Source organism: Barbus barbus, assembly GCF_936440315.1.
Source record: "Barbus barbus genome assembly, chromosome: 25".
NCBI lineage: Eukaryota > Metazoa > Chordata > Actinopteri > Cypriniformes > Cyprinidae > Barbus > Barbus barbus.
Window position 1 is genome coordinate 16,485,032 of NC_136753.1, and position 18,302 is coordinate 16,503,333.

At 34.0% G+C, this 18,302-nt stretch overlaps 1 protein-coding gene across 5 annotated transcripts in view; it reads right to left on the reverse strand.

Moving 5' to 3' along the window:
* LOC306844987 (leucine-rich repeat-containing protein 7-like) overlaps nt 1–18,302 on the reverse strand; it is a gene marked incomplete at both ends in the record, with an annotated part of 75,236 nt that overhangs the window by 39,652 nt on the left and 17,282 nt on the right. For 3 of the 5 annotated variants that reach the window (XM_079377463.1, XM_079377461.1, XM_079377460.1), the window contains 9 exons: nt 3,876–3,978; nt 4,062–4,206; nt 4,526–4,600; nt 7,490–7,553; nt 8,462–8,518; nt 9,240–9,329; nt 10,482–10,560; nt 10,719–10,836; nt 12,335–12,529. In XM_079377463.1, the coding sequence (XP_079233589.1) occupies nt 3,876–3,978; nt 4,062–4,206; nt 4,526–4,600; nt 7,490–7,553; nt 8,462–8,518; nt 9,240–9,329; nt 10,482–10,560; nt 10,719–10,836; nt 12,335–12,523 (920 nt within the window). Of the gene's footprint in view, nt 1–3,875; nt 3,979–4,061; nt 4,207–4,525; nt 4,601–7,489; nt 7,554–8,461; nt 8,519–9,239; nt 9,330–10,481; nt 10,561–10,718; nt 10,837–12,334; nt 12,538–18,302 lie in introns of those variants that run through there. The other 2 variants (XM_079377459.1, XM_079377462.1) reach the window with 2 other exon arrangements.

The window sequence follows — 18,302 nt, forward strand, 5'->3', positions numbered from 1 at the left end:
TGTAGAAACACAGAAAAGATACTGGTAATTTTCTGCTAGGACTTTACCTAAAACACTACACAATTAAATGCATAATTTAAAGTATGGGTAAAACAACTATGAAAAATCAATACATCTTCATATAAACAGTACATTGTACCCTATTTTTACAGCCTTTTCTTAAAGTGTATATCTTGTACTATGCAGTACAGACACCAGTTAATGATGCTTATTCTGCTATTTTGTCACTTTGGAGCTTGACATGCCCAGTTTCTGTTCATTTTCATTGGAAAAGAGCGACCAGTATTCATCTACATTTATCCTTTTGTGTTCCACAGAAGAATATAAAGTCATACGGGTTTGGAAGAAAACGAAGGTGAGTAAATGATGAAAAGTAAACGATTCCTTTAAAATGCAATTTGCATTCTAACATCCCATTCAAATGTTTACAATGTGCAAACAAAATATCAAAGCTTAAGTGCATTCAATTTAAGTAGTATCAGCGTCTATGTATCATATAATTTTAATATAGGGAATAAATGAGTTTTGTTAATGGAAATGAAAATTATGAGTTATGTGGAATCATCGTCTCCACGTAAAAAAAGGTATGAATTAACAGAAGACATATTAAAGGGACTGATGATGAATTTACTAAATATGCTACACTGCAATACAATTCTGGTGGTTGTAAAAACACTAATCCTATGAAATACTGGGCTCTTAAAACAAACCTTATGTTAGTTTATAACATTTACAATGATCTGATATATGCCACAGTGTTTATTGAGTCAAATGAGTTTCAGTACTTTTAGTAATGATCCTCGCATTAGTCATTTTCCTTAGTTTTCCCCCCTTTTTCATCTTATTTTAATTGAATGAATTTGAAAAAGGTCAATGTACATTTGTTAAGCTTAGTAAGGTCATTAGTCCAACATTTGTTCTAGCAGACTGGTCCAGCTGGCCTTCCATATGCAGGGCTTTCATTGTGTCTCTTTAAGCGAGATATGGATGCAAAGGTATGCCCTTGCCTAAATAAACATGCTGTGGCAGACGTGTGGGGAATACAAACACTCGCTGGTCTACTTACCCGGTTTTGCCACGTGCACTGAGGTGCCCATTTAAGATGCATGTTTGATTAACACAACACACAGAACCGAGCAATGACAAACCAAGAAGAGAGATGCATGGAGTATAGTATCACAGGAATGAGGTAGTGGTGACAGCTATGACAAATGAAAAAGGCAGTCTGCAGAAAACATGACATCTTAATTAACAGATGCTATGAAATATGGTATACTGTATGCACCTCGTCCCTGAATTTCCCATTTGATTCTGCATTAAAAATCCAAAGTCAGACTGATTAGCCAGTTTCAGCTGCAATTTGTAAAATTACTTTGTGGAAGATTTTGTCAGAACAATATAAGGTAATATTTTCAGTGTTAATTAATTACACTGAGCCATCTAAAACTAATTGAACTCATTTTAATATATGCTGCAATATAATTATGCCATCAGAAAGGTTATAGGGTAGACAGTTTTTGTTAGTTTAATTTGATTTGAACTTTATTGAATTTAATGCCTCTTTGCTGAATAATAGTACTATTTCTTTCAAAAAATAAAAAAACATTTGAATGATGTGTATGAGAGACACAAATGGCACTCATTTTGTAGAGTGACTGATAAAAAGATTAAATTATTTATTTAGGTATAGTTAAAAGGTATCAATATTTTACGTTTTTTCTCGATTGCTTAAACACATTTCTTGAAACTATGCCTCGTATTCTCAAAACAGTAAACACGAATCCATAACTTCTAACTCAATTCCCCAAACTTCCTATATTCAGGTCAAAATGAAGCTCTCCACTCAAAACAGCTCAATCTTGCTGAAAAACCAAACTTTGCTCTCAGACATGGCATGCAAACAGTCAAAAACACACACACTACAACATAGTTTTACACACTGATGAGATAAATTCAAAACAATACTACAAAAACGGTAATAAGTGTTGCTTGTGGTACTCCCCAAATGTTTTATTCCTCAATTTAATGTACTGTAGAGTACAGTACAATACAGCAAACAACAAAAATAATTATTCTGCCCCAGTATCCCGTCTTTGGTCTGGGACAGGCCAAAGAACCTCTTCAACATCACAGGCTATACTGGCCCTGGCCTGGCAGCGGGGGTAAAATCCTCTCGCATGCCTGATGTCCTTGTGTCATTGTTCACAAACAAGATAGGCAAAATGCTTAGTCATGTTGTCAATATAACAGTGCACTCTGTTAGCATTACCTGATGTAAACTATGGCAACAGATTGGATGACAGTTACTGCACTGAAATACAGAAGGCTGCACTTCTTCTGTATGTCATATTTCCTTTCAAAAGTACAAATGTACACATTACTGTATGTGGGATATTGATTGAAGAAGACTGGATATAATTCACAGTTACACTTTTACTAGTGGTCTGACCAAAAAAAAAAAAAAAAAACACACATTACAACGTCACTGTGAATAAAAAAAAACACACATTACAACGTCATTGTGAATAAAATAGAAAAAGAAATATTAGAAAGTCCACTATCAGAATTTGTAAGTCTTGTGTTGTCCTCTTTCTATATATGCTTTCCAATTGATGGTTCATGAGATGTACCTTTGAGCTATTTCAGAGAACTGGTTTGTCATTGGTTGATCTATATTCTCTTCCTTAGTGAAAGTCAAGATTCGCTTGAACAATTCATGGCAAATTTATAAAAAGTCTAATTGAAATGTGTAGAAAATATGCTTGACAGTTCGACAACTAGATCAACCATTTTGCATTTACCGTAATGATTTATACGATGAACTAATGACTAGAGGTTTTGAGGGGTAAGTCTATAGCACAGAGAACTATACATTTTGAGCAACATGACATTAGCAACTGATAATGTAGGAAACCACGGACAAATGTACATAATCAGTTGCATGAATGTACCAAAGCAATTGCAACTCGTTCAAAAGAATGATCAACTTTTTATGATGTGCACAAGTGACTAGATGATATAGAGGTTGAACGAGTAGTTTTGAGAATTTCATTTCTGATTCGAGAAATGCACCAAATGCCCTTTTATCTATCCATCGAAGGTTCTGATTGGTGTGTGATACATGTTGACTCCTAGTGTTTCGACTTGGGTAATTGTGTGCTAATTGAGCTCAAACTGTGCAGACTTGAGTGAACAATATTGAATGCTAGTGCTTTCTAAATGATCACATGGTGTAAGCACTGAGAAATGTAGGGATTTGTGTGTAGAGTTTTGCAGTAACAGTTCACCAAATCTGACTCATGTGTTAAAGCAGAAAATAGTGTTTATAGTTCAGCAAAAATGGCTGTGCTTTTTGAAAAACAGCATTATGGTTTTGAAATTTTAGTTCAAAAGCCTGGTTATAGTGTTTTAGCAATCGAGAAACTGTAACTTTACACTTTAATTCCAGAATGTCATTTTTTATTCCTATCAGCTGCATACATTGTTTCCCACAAATACAAGTAATAAAGGAGTAAAAACATTGCTGAGAGTCACATTGACGTTGACAGTCAGCATTTTCTCATGCTGGGGTGAGAAAAACTGCCAGAATGACAGCAGAATTGTTATATGGTGCTCCAGATGGCAATTCAGTGAAAAATCCAATACTGAGAGCACAAGCTACGGTAAAATGTCATCGAATATCATCATAAAAAACTATAATTTCAAAGGTTCAAGTCATTAAAGACTGTACTGACCACCCTGAGCATCGGGTTTATTACATGGCTATAAACCACAACAAAATTCCATAAAAAAACCTGTGCATTAAAGGAATGTTCAGGATTATGATCTAAGACATCTCGACGGTATTTTCTGCCTTTGTCATTTTTCCTTTACACAGCTGGATGAGTCGCAAGTGAGTTACTAACCTTCCGATGGTGTTAGGCAGTGAGGTGAGCTGGTTGTCATCAACTTTTAATGTTGTCAACTTTTTCAACTTTCCTGTGAAAAATGTTTTAACATTGTAAAGACACACGAAACCTAAAAACCCAAATATTTCAAAAATGTAAGCAGTGGAACATCACCTATTGTATCAGGTAACTGTTGCAGCATGTTGGAGGAGAGAAGTAGATCCTCTAAGGACTCACAGCCGGAGATATCTGCATCTAGACTCTCAATTCTGTTCTTAGCCAAGTCTAGATATCGCAGCTGCCTCAGTTTCCCAATAGACTTCAGCAGATGACAAGAGAAAAAATTAAAGAAATCACATTATGCTTTATACATATATTATAGTCTACTGTAGTACGAGAGTACTAAAAAGATTTTCTCATCATTACTCGCACTCAAGTTCTTCCAACACCATATTATATGACGGAATGACATGAGAGTGAGTAAATAATGACAAAATTTGGCATACTTTTAAAGCCCTACTGGTACTTTTTTTATGTATGAAATCTTAAAAAGGGCTGACAAAGTATGCTCATATTTAGTACATGCATTAGATGCGAACTCTGGAATTCTTAATAGAAATACTTTTGAAAGTGCTTACCCCTGGTATGGTTTGTAATGAATTGTTGTCCAACCACAGCTCTTTTAAACTATGGATCTGCTCCAGCACTTCTGGCTGTAACATTAAAGAGGGTCATAACCAACAAAAGAACAATATATACCATTTTGCATCCCAAATTAATAGCAATTTATGAATGTTAATTGAATCATCATTATGATAGCTTCTTCTCAAGGTGCATCATACAATAATACTTCACATATAACATATTTCAAATAAATTCCCCAAACTGAAAGCTCAGATTTTCATGGTTCTGGGTTTAAAACAAATACTAAACAGAGAGTCAGCATGTAAATGTATTGTAAATTGTCTGCTAAATTCTCATAGAATCTTGATTTGCTTTTCTACATCATCCAAGATATTTAAAAAACATTACTGTAAAAAGGAAATATTGGAGCCTATTTTAATTTCGCAAAAACACCTTAGAGTGGGTATCAAATATTAAATCAAACCACTTTAACTGCACATCCTTTGAATCATTTAAAGTCAGCACAAACATTATAAGGTGATGAAACCAATAACCAATTTTTATATAATAAAAGCACGATCTTGACAACATTCCAGAGGCATCAAAAACTAATTGTTTTAAATTGAGTTTCAACAAACCCAAATCCCTATGGGTCACAAACTCAGTCAGTTCTTAATGGCTGCTCTCTGTTTTTCTCTCCTTTTGAGTTCCAGCATCTGTCCCTTCATGATCCCCTCAGCAAGGATTTCAATTAAGAAACTATCTGCAGCTCAGGGCATCACACCAGCCAACATCTGCCAACATCACAGCAAGAGTCAGATATCCTGACAAATGCCTCCTGCCATCAGTGCTCCATTCTCAACACTCATTGTTTGGGCAATGTGTGCTGTTACAGAGAACTAAACTGCCTAAAAGAACATGACACCAACAGAGCTATAATAAATTAAACTAATGATTGTTTTCAGGCTGTGCAACTGCTATGCCATGATTACCTGACATAATTCAATGCATCCAAAAATGCTTGAGGAAACCGCTGAGTAACATTTCAGTTGAGGATTATTGCTTGTAAATGTGCTGTTGTTTTTCTCACTAAAGATTTGAGTACAAAATAAAACCTGAAAAGAGGTGTTTAACCTTCAGATAATGTTGATCATCAACCAGAGAAGGTTAAACTACATATTATATGAGCTGTTAATTTTTCAAATTATTGATTTATTTTTGATTCTGTCATTTAGAACATGGAATGAAACATTTAATACACATTTCATATATTACATAGAATATATAAAGTTTATAATGTTTAGAATTGCTGTTATGTTGGACAGTTGAGAAAGACAACAATTCTCAGGGAAGACAGGCCAAAATCACCATTATCAGAGATATTTAAAACATCTGATAAGGAGCTGAGCTCAAATTAAAAGAGCACTGATGGGGCTGCCAACAGGAAAGGTCAAAAGTTATTTGAAAAGTCATCCTGAAGTGGGACACTGAGATTGAAAGTCCAGACAGCAGAACCAGAAAGTGTTGATGGGTGTTCTCTTATTACTTGGGGGCTTTGAGCAGTAAAGTACGCTTACTGCAATGCCAAACCATCTGTTCCCTTTGGAAGCATTGATGCGAGCATGCATTTTTTTCATCACCCAAGGACAAAGTGCCCTGGATATTCCAAACGTGTGTATGACACTGAAGTTTAAAAGTAACTCCACAAGTCTACAAACTCCACCTTGGTACCTGGAAGCTTAAAATAGGGCTGGGTGTCAAGGCCAAATATTTTTTCACAATTTATCCAATATAATATAATGTTAATTTACCATGATATTTCATGAAATGCATTTCTCCTGTTCAGCAGGACTCAACAATGATGGTAATATAACTATAGTGTACACTAGTTTTTAATTTACCATCATATATTTTTCTGAAATGTTTTATGATTTAAGACAAATTAATAATCAAAAATGGTTTATCAAATTAAGAAATTAATTTATGAAGCTAACAACTTGATTAATCATTTAAAATGCAATCAAATTAAAATGTAACAATTAAATTACAAAGATTTTTGTCAAGATTTTTTTTTTTGGCAAATAAGATGCTGCACAACCACATCTTATTGTATACATAATGAATTAAAATGAGTGAAAAAAAATATTTGCATGACATTCCTTGCTACAAAAACAACAACAACAACAATAATAATAATAATAATAAAAAGGATAATGTTTTAAAAATAGTTTTATTATTACTTTGAGAAGTACATTTTACTATACAATGTAAAGCCAATTTATCATTAAGACATTTGAGATTAGGTGTGCATTTGACAATAGCTTTTATAAAATGAAATTGTTTTTATATTGATATTGTGTATATTTCTCTAAATATCAATATCGATTTATCACCCAGCCCTAGCTTAAAATGTTTTTCCAGCCATTCTTACAACATGTTTCATGGTCATTGGAATGGACCAGTTTTTAAAACAACCAACAGCTCCTAGTCAAGTTATCAAAGAAAAAAAAATCTGCGATTAATGGCTACTTTGGTGTTCAACTGCCATAGTTCCTCTAGACACAGTAACCTGCTCACGGACCTCTTCATTGATTTATACTCAAATAAATAAATGCAACACCGCCAGCATTAATCACTGAAGGAAACAGCAATAGGCATGGTGTGAGTGGGGCTACATGGGATACATATGATAAATTCCTTGCCATTGTTTACTCCAGCTTGGGTGAGCCAATTAAATGCAGCTCAGTGGTGAACGCTCCGTCATAGCAAGCGCTGCATGTTTGAATCAACTCATGAATAATGGATCAGCGCATGATGCAAACAAAACGCAGTGCAGCAATAGAGATCTGACAAGAGGCAACAGCTTCCCCTACCCCCTCCTCTATCCCCCCGAACCAAAATCCATGCTGGATAAAGACTGAGTGAGGTAACAGCTGTCCCATTGATAAAAGTGTTCAAGAGGAGAACATCTTTCTTACCAGTTCAGAGAATTCATTGCTTCCCAAGTCTAACCGCTCCAGTTGCGACAGCCTATGAATTGACCTGCAACATGACAAGAAAAGAAATCAAAACTCATTTCAAATATATGTAGACATTATGGATTGTTAAATGCACTTAAAGTTTAGGATTTAAAGAACTAGTTTATCCGAAACAGAAAATCCTGTAGCTCTGTACTCAAATATTTGTGACGGTATTCACAACATGGCCTTCATTCAATATGTGGGCAAACACGGCTCTCCCAGATTGGAGAACATTACCTCATGCAGTCTGGTTTTGAAGGAAAAATTGGCGCTATTATTGCTGGCAGATAAAAATAGTCTTGAACCAGTACATCTGAACAAGTCAGCAAGCATAAACCATCGTGTGCAATATGTGTCCCTCTCTAGAGGGGTCCAGAGGTTTCCCCACTGTGACAAATGACACTGTACTACTCTGAGTTTGTTACATAAACTAAATCACATTATTGAGGGATGAATAAAAAACTAAATGAAATTTCTCTTCAGGAAAGAGAAGAGTTTTATATATTAATGCAATGATTTGAAGTGGTGTTAGATTCAAATATCAATATTGGCTTTTTTTGCTATAGTAGGTGTACAAAACAAAAGCTCCATCTCTTTATATTTTAAGGCAGCGTAAATGAAGAAATTCAAACAGAATTTAATCAAAATACCTTGTGGCAGAAACAAATACTTGTTGTGAAGTAAAGACTAAGTATAACGCAAAAGGACACCCTTAGTAAAATAAAATAAATAATCAAATATAATATTGTAAATAAAAATAAAATATTGGTGAATGTAAAAAAAAAAAAAATCAAAACATTTTGATCAGGCACAGATTCAATGTTTGGCCTACACCATTTTTTTTTCATGCTTTTTCATGGCATGTATTTATTTAATGACCCCATGTTGGCAGTAGCAAAAGAATTATTCATAAGAAATTAAGCAACTTACTTTGGCATAGTTTTCAGATGATTCTCACGAAGCTCCAGGATCCGTAATTTAGATAATCTGAAAAAAAAGTTTTCAAATTTTTGGTCAAATTCTGAATCGCCATCTAATTTTTTAAAGCAAAAACATAGGAGTGAATTCAATAAACAGTTCTGCCACTTTTGCATGTGGTATTTGAGCACAAAAATATTACTAATCCTTCACAATGCATTTTAACCAGACGCTATTTGTGCCGAAATAGCACTGCACCATGAGTATTTAAATGAATGTCAGTCATTTCGGCATGAATGTGCCCTTCTTGCTATAAATGTCCAGATATTTGTCTGGACATTGTGAAATTTGTGTTATTACCACCTTCTAAAAGAGCTTGAAGAAAATGAATCAAGCTCTATAACAACACAGACAGCCCGTGCAAATACAGTGTTGTCAGGGCAATTCATTTTTTAGTGAATTCCCCAGATTCGTTTATCAAAACTAAATGCAACAGCCCTTGACCAATGTCAGCTGCCATAATAAATCCCCTTTTCCCCAATGCAAATTAAATAACTATTTATCATTAAACCCAATATGAGCTGCAAGAACCCATTTATTCATGCAAGCTTTAGGCAAAGCACTGCCAGAATCAGCACCATGCTGATCCTCGGATACAAAATAACATCTAAAGATAAAAACACTATGATGATAACTACAAGAACGAGACGAACTCAGACGGTTGTGCTAAAGAGTTGTTTCACAATCCCCAGCAGAGCAGGAACAGAGAGGCCCAAGATGAAGCTCTTACCTCCCAAAATTGGCAGGCAGGTATTCAAGGAAGGCGTCATTTAAGAAGAGCTGTGTCAAGTTGAGGAGCTGGGTGAAGCCGTCTGGGAGCCTGCAGGAACAGAGAGGTGATCAGACCCTCTCAAAGGCCAGTGCCCTTAAGATTTGATAAGCGTTAAGTACTTTAGGAGCGGTGAGAGCCATCTGTAATCCCTCTACGCTTCCCCTTCTACTGGCTCTGTTAGCATCCCAGTAAATGGAGTCACTTGAGGGCTGATTTAATCATAATATGAAGAAAAGGGTTCTCTGCAGAGACCATGCACTGGATCCTGAATGTTTGATCCTCTATCATAAACTTCTGAATCAAAGATTTGAAGCTCAGCTTCAGACTGAAGGCCAAACGAATACACTGAGATAAAAAAGAAATGCATGTCTTATCTCTCCTTGAGTTGAGATTGGTTCAGTTTTAAGGCATGATGTCTACTTTCAATATGCATTATTAATGTACAAATATGATTTAGAATTCAAAACTATTTTTAATCATGGATTTAAAAAAGAGAGAAAAAAAGGTTATATGAAATATGAAAACATCTAGCTTTTGCATGTATGTTCACTTTATATTTTTATCCTAATGAATCCAGAAAAGGACGGCATTCCTTTGAGAGTGAAATTAATAAATACAGCAAATCCATGCACTGTACGATATAATAAACAATTTCAAATTGTGTTACTGTAGATAGGAAATCCTCTTCAGGAAAGATAAGAGAAGAGATTTACATATTGATGCAATTATTTGAAGTTATATTGAAATATCAGTATTGCTTTATTTCCTTAGCTGCTATAGTAGGTGTACAAAACAAAAGCTTCATCTCTTTACATTTTAAGGCAGCGTAAATGAAGAAATTCAAACAGAAATTCAAAATTAGTGGAGATGAAAAAACTTAACATACTTTTTTAGTCTTTTTTTATTTTATTCTCTTTATGATTATTTTACATGCAGCTTTTATTATCTCACATTTAAGGGGTATGAAGTACTTGTGTTTTTAAAAATCCACAACACCATTAAATAAACTAGTGAAGGAAAATGGGATTAAAATGAGTTGCCATACAATTTAAACTCAAATCTATTGACATAACATTCACATAAAATCTTAAATAAATATATATGGATTCGTCAACTACCTATATGTACATAATATAACAATTATCAAACATTACAGTTCTCAGTCTTTCTGATGTCAGAAATGTGAGCAGCTCTACTTACTTGGCTATAGGATTTACACTGGCCTCCACAACTGATAGACATTTACAGCATTTGATGCTGTCTGGAAACTCTTGAATACCTGAGATAAAGCCAGTTTTACTATGTTGATACAGGGTACATGTGTACTGTGTAAAAGTACAATCATAGACAATCATACCAATATGCTCAGCACAAAAAATGGCTTGGAAAAATAGATTGAAAAAAGCAAATATAGAATAAATGGAGTTATGGATGTACCATTTTTACTAATATCTAACTCCTTTAGATTCACAAGGCTGGCGATGGTGGTTGGCAGGTTGGAGAGGTCATTGTCAGGCATGCTCAGCTTCTTGAGTGCTTGACAGTTGAAGAGTTGCTAAGAAAGACAGTGAAATAAAGAGATTTATTTGAAGAATTGTTTGGTGAACTTACCAGGCCTAATGAATCAAAGTGATGAACCCAATCATATGCTCTGGTTTTGTCCTGTCTTGTTGGTAATAAAATAAAAAAGACAATATTTAATACTAGGTGAAACTACATTTTACACCTGTAATTTTGAAAGTCACTTAGCTCTTCATTATTTCTGTGTTACCCTGCTTTTTTTAGGTAACTTAGGACAACCAGAGTGACAACATTCCCACAGATGGACAAGCAGTTATTTAAAAGTTTCATGTGGCATGCTATATTTGTACAATCAATGTTTACAGTCAACCTCATGAACTTATAAACTTATGTTAAAATTCTTAAAATACTTACAAATTAGAAAAGGAAATGTCCCACAACCTCACATTACTTCTCACTTCCATTTCATTCAGTCCTATTTGAGTTGATTTTCTTTAATATATACGCAAAACTCAAACATGTCAACTCCATCACACAATCTGTGTAGTATTTTTGAGCTGACAATCAGTTTGAAATCATCCTGTAGTCTCAATTAATTAATTCACTGAAGTGAATACTAGATGTGTAACTATGTTTAAAAGATTAATCCAAAATAATTAATTGATAACTTATTTCAGTTCTATAGCCTGTTTTGTCCTAATACTCAGGAACTAGAACCTTGGCTTGATATACACTGTAAGGTTGCAGGTAAATTAGTTATCTTTTCTTTTTTAAAGAAATTAATACTTTTATTCAGCAGGGATGCATTAAACCATTCAAAAGTGAATATGTAAATATGTGCATAATGTTACAAAAGATTTCTATTTCAAATAAATACTGTTCTATCAAATATTTATCAAAGAATCCTAAAACATGTATTATGATTTCTACAAAAATATTAAGCAGCAAAACCGTTTCCAACATTGATAATAATATCACATATTTCTTGAGCATCAAATCAGCATATTAGAATGATTTCTGAAGGACCATGTGACACTGAAGACTAGAGTAATGGCTGCTGAAAACCTGACTTCCTAAAATAAATAACTAGCCCAGGGCAAGTATCAACAGTGAAACAAAATAACCCTATGTTAACCATGGGTTTAGAATGGCACCTCAAGAGCTAAAGCGAGCAAATACTTGTGACTTAAGCACTTATTTTAGGAGTATATCAGAACAAATGCTTTATAGACCAAATTCAGATACAGCTTTGCACACAATATGGGAGCTGTCCATGGTCCTGTTATATTCTTGCTACTAGATACATTTGACAAAGCCTGATTTACCTTAACCAATGTGAAATACCAAATGGAAATTATAATATTAATAAACTTCAATTATGGGACACTTTTAGTGCTTTATAAGGAAACAATCACATTTAGTGCACTATTTTTCTGTACTCTTACACTGCTGTATAAGATGATGTTCAGGAGTTGACGTATCCACTGTTAGGCAGATATTATGCATGTTTAAGCTGACACTTGACAACTTACCTTAGGCAGCTCCTCAATCTGGTTGGCGTCAAGGTAGAGCTCTTCTAGCGTGCGCTCAAAGCTGAAGATCTCCTTAGGGACCTGCTGCAGGCTACAGTGGGAATAATCCAGCACTGAGATGACCTCCTCCTCTCCCCGGAAGCATCGACAGGGCACCAGGCGTCCGATTAACTTCCTCTTAGTAGTCATCTCCAGACACTGCACTGTGGGAAGAGAAAAGAAAGGAATATTCTCGTTTATGACAGAAAAACATTCTCATAAGCATATTGCTGATTCACTACATCACACACATATTCACACGAATAACTTTCAACATAATTGAAGCTGGTATAGTTTAAATGCTAAGCATTGTACAACAAATTGCCGAGTACCACTGTGTCTCTATAATTGGTACCAAAAGGAAATTGTCTGGAGCTTTGTGTTTTATTCGAGCTGAGGTGGAGCTTTTTATTATCCATGAACCTTACGATAGGCTATGATCATCTTCACTTATTACATGGCTCTCTGGAATACTTGCTTCTCACTGGTCAATCGTGGCATTGAACAGTCAAATATTTGTGTGTAATGACTGCTAAATTCTATATTTGACAAGTTGTTATAGAAAAGGGCAGTGTTGCTTTCATGTCAATTCAAGTCTTTATCTTTATTTATTTAGCGCTTATTACAATACAGATAGTGTCAAAGCAGCTTTACAGTGTTAAACAGGAAAACAGTTTGTCAATAATGCAAGAGGACAATAGTAAACAGTCAATTTATCAATTAAAGTCAGTTCATCATTAATTCAGTGATGTCATAGTCCAGCTCAGTTCAGTTCTCTTCAAATAGTTTGTGTGTTATCAAGTCGACAACATTGCCAAAAATGAAGTGTCCCCAACTAGGCAAGCCAAAGGCGACAGTGGCAAAGAACCAAAACTCCATCGGAGACAGAAATAGAAAAGAAAACCGGGAGGCCAGGCTAGATGAAACCAGCATGGTGTGGTTTAATTCCAGGCTGCAACACTAGTCAGATTGAGCAGAGGACTCATCTTGTTCTCGTAGGATGCTGAGGATCTGACTCTTTTCATGACTCTTTTATCATACTCTTTCTTTTCCTATCAACATAAATTTATATAGATAATTGGTGCCATTTTTCAACTTCATCTCAAGTTGTAAAAGTTGTCACTGAGATAATAATTTTTCATTTTAAAGTGATTATAAGCCATGATTATAATTATGATTATAAGTGGTTAGAAGTTCAGGAGTCTCCAGTTAAAACATGAATAGAAAAACATTGCCTGAAGAACAACAACAACAAAAAAGTAATAGACAGAAAAATCTGGACGAGAGAGCACTTAAAACAGAAAAATAACATGTTATTAGCATTGCAGTTAAATATGTTAGATAACTAGTTAATTGAAAAGTAATTTGAGATACTAGCAGATATAAATTAGTGCTGTCAAATGATTAAAAGTTTTCGTTTACATAATATACGTGTATGTATTGTCTATATTTATTATGTATATATAAATAAATTTTGGATGCAATTAAAAACAACAACAACAATATTTAGTAGTGTATGTGTTGCTGCTAGGCAGATTGCTTTCTATGTCGTAATGAACTATATCTCAAGGTAATCGACAAGTAAGCTAATAATATCATATAAATTTAAATCAATATTTCATGTTCATGTTTTCTTTATTATTTTGGCAATATTGGTGTAAGGAGCAGGATAGTTAACACTCAGCCGTTGTTGCAATTAGGGCTGAACGATTTTGGAAAATAATCAAATTGCGTTTTTTTTAACCAATATTGCGATTTAATATGCAATTATTTTTTAAAGCTTTTTATATTCTGTATTATTCAACAAAGACAAGTAATAAATCATTGTATAGTATGCAGTGTTGGGTGCGTTACTTTAAAAAAGTAATTAGTTATATTACTAGTTACTTCTCACAAACATTATAATCTCATTATAAAAGAAACTAATTACCAGGGAAAGTAACTGTTACTTTTTTTTTTTTTAATGTTCAAATATGTCAAATAACTTGGATGCCCCCAATATTAAATATGTTAAATGAATGAAATGGCCACTAAATAGAATGGATTACTTTTATAAAACATTGTACACTAATCTACACTATTTTAATGTTTCTGTGGGACAATGTGAGAGACACCTATTAAATTCAATTGATTATTGTAAATATTATCAACCCTCTATAGACACCTTGGCAATAGAATCTCCATTGGCTTGTAATTTTTAATTTTTTTTTACTCACCAGAATATTAATATACTAATATTAATTATCTGATATACTTTATATATATATATAAAGCTTATGTTTGGAAAATGGCACAGTTTTTCTTTAAATATCTCACTTAGCATCAATCAGTAAAACATTATATGATATTATGATAATTTAGCATTAGATGATGATAGAAACTACAAATAATACTGATAATATAAAACTACTACGAATTCTACTACTAGTAAGAACAATATAAAACTCACTAAGGATTATTGAGCTGCTGGGTTCATGAATATTAATCAGGTTGTCTGCGTTCGCTTGAACTGATTCGCTGAAATCAAAACAGGGAGGATAATAGGTGAGCGCCAGCCAATGAGATTGTCTATAAGAGAGCGGACGTCTCCTTATGCTTTCTCTCGTCGTCCTTTGATGTCATACACCGATAGATCTTCAAGTCGAACACACCGGTTTACTCTCGTGTGTCACGTGACAGTGTAATAGCAGCCTCTGAGGTAGAAAAATTGTGTTTTTTCATATCGCGATATCACAAATGCAATTAATCGCTCAGCCCTAGTTGCAATATAATCATTTTCAGGCAAGCTGATACAAAACAAATTTGTTTTATTTTGTAAAAATAAATATTTTAATTTTCACTTACATATTGATTGACTAAATTGTCCCCAATCATGATATTGCAATTACTGCACACCAGGCTAAACAGATATTTGTTTCATAAAAGCCAAATGTGCTAAATCATGATATACTTTCACAGGATTATTTCATTTAATTTAGAGAAAATAAAAAAACCTGTACCCCTACATATGAACACAAACAACAGCTACTGCATCACAGCTACAACATTTAAGACAGAATCTGTAGCCTTCAGTCAGATTTCTGAATCGCCAATTTCTCAGTACAAACTATCAATCTGATTTCTATAAAGAAAATTAACCTCATATCGTAACTGAAAAAAAGGGCTCATCCTGCTGGACGGGGTGTAATTAAATAAGAACCAGAGATGGTAGTACAAACCAGATCCCTTATAAAATGAACCACAACCCCTTAATTTGAACCATGAGCTGAGCATCATAAGGTGACTGATAACATAACATCTGCCCTATAAGACAAAGACGATCTGACATGAAGGCTCAATACTGTACTTCAGAGGTCTTAGTGCGCAGTAACCTGTGTCATAAATCAAAGAAGTTTATCTGATTTAGCTTATCATGAAAGCTCATTTAACACCCATGAGAGAAACCTGTCGGGGAGCCAATCGCAAATATCAGTCAGCGAAAAAGGAAGAGTATAACACAAAATTGCTTATATCAATCAACTGTGACGAGATATGTCTCTACTGCCTCTGTCCTGACAAGAAGCCAAAGACAGAGAAAAGACAAGACGGGCAACGTAATGTTCTTCGGGGATGGAAACGTGCTGCTAAAACAATGTTTGAGAGGGCATTAGGGAATAATGTCTGAAATGAAAGACAAGCTGTGCTAGAGTGCTTTTGTCTCTTGCAAATGCAAATGTATCACTGATAATTAAAACATCCTCCACTCAACAAAGAAAAGCAGCAGCTCTGGATGAACGACTACACAGAGGATTCTGGAGATTAAAATTTCAGGAGGAGTTAGTGTAAGAGAGTGGAAATTTTAGGCTGCTATTGCTTAAACACTGCAATCAAATATTATCCTGCTTTATTAAGGCCTAAATTTAAATTGCATATAAAATTACTATCTATTTGAATTCAACATTTTACAAGGAAACAAGAAACAGGTTAGATTTATGTAATAGTACTTATAAACATGTGTTTTAAATACTTAATAATCAGATTTATATATTTATCATCAATAAATATAGTTTGTTTCAGTCAATTACATGTATTCTAACTAAATGAATAATGCTTTTTCCACAGCTAGCCATATTTAACCATGTTCATACTTTTTAACTAAACTGAATTGTTTTCGCAATAAACAGATTTATGCTGAGCACTTTGAATACAAGCATTTTGAAAATATGATTTTATGATTGAAATAAAATCAAATAGATGCAAAAATAGTTAATAATACTAAAATATGCCATGATTTTTGAGTACAGAAATTTGTTAACGTTAGTTAATATGAACTAACAATGAAAAACTTTTTATTAATCAATGTTAATTTCAAGATTTACACTCAAAAGCTATCTGTTAATATTATTTAATGGACCCGAGCTAACATGAACTAGCAATGAACTGAACATGATTAATAGATTATAAAAAATTCATAAATACTGTAACAAATGCATTGCTTGTTAATGTTAACGTTAAATAATGTTACTTTAGTGTACGACATACCTCATGTAGGAAATACAATCTGTCTTCTATATGAATGCATAAACATGTCACTTCCTCTCACTGATGATGTCCTCTTGAGAGGTGCTGCATAGTAACTAAACCAATAAACAAGAATGATGCAAGAAGGAAGAGTTACAGGACAGATAATACTATAAGCGAATGAGTCGGATGAAAATAGACTAAATGTCTGGAGGGGGCATAATTATTTCACAAGACCACTCCAAAAACATGCAATATCACTTTAGACCACTGTATCTGCTTTATCTGGCCTCCTTACATTACCATCCTTCCATATGAATGACCGCCTCATGCCGAGAGCTGTCAGCCACCATCTGACAGGAAAACAACAACGTTTCCGTAGGGATCGTGAGATAGCTAAACAATGGCTTCGAGATAGCAGGTTTTCTTTTAGGAGATGTGCTCCGGGAACAAGATGATCGGTACTGATAAGATAAAGTCATGTTCACACAAGAAAATAAAAATCTCTCAGATAAGATAGTAGCTTTTTCTCATCTGATTCACTTGTACGTGAACTCTAACTATTTGTACGGCTCCTATGGGTCCTTCTTCTGTGTCATCATTTTGGATCCTGAGAACAGATAATGCCAAGGTGCCATTACAGCCTTACCGCAGCTGAATGAAAATGAGTTTACATAACAAATGCCTGAATTGAACTGGAAATAAAATTTCTTATTATACAATACACTCAAAACATGCATATTAAATGCTCTATGCAGGAAAATTTGTGACAAGGGCAAAATAAACCTGACGTACCATAGAGAACTAATGAATCTCACAGAATAATGCACTGATCATTCAAAAGTTTGGGTTCAGTTTGATTTTTAAAATAAATTAATACTTTCATTCAGCAAGGATGCATCTCATAAAAAGCTATAGTAAAGACAATGAATCCTGGAAAAAATGTATCACAGTTTCCACAAAAATATTAAGCAGCACAACTGGTTTCAACATTGATAATAATAAGAAATGTTCCTTAAGCACAAAATCAGCATATTAGAATTATTTCTGAAGGATCATGTGACAATGAAGACTGGGGTAATGGCTGCTGAAAATTTAGCTTTGACATAACAAGGAATAAATTCCATTTTAAAGTACATTAAAATAGAAAAACAAGTTATTTTGAATGGTAGTATACATTCAACACAAAAATGTATAATTTGCTAATTTGAATAACTGGCTGGTCAAAGCAAACCCCTTCATTATGCATGGACTTCCATAATGTAAAATACTAATGCACATGTTTTCAGCAACATCATAAATTATTCATTCCATTTTTATTCATTATTCAAGTATGCAAAAAGTACAACTCGCTGATAAGCCACACCAAATTCTTTGTGTACTGGTTGTGTACAATTTCGGGAATACTGTACTTTACCAGAGCACTAAA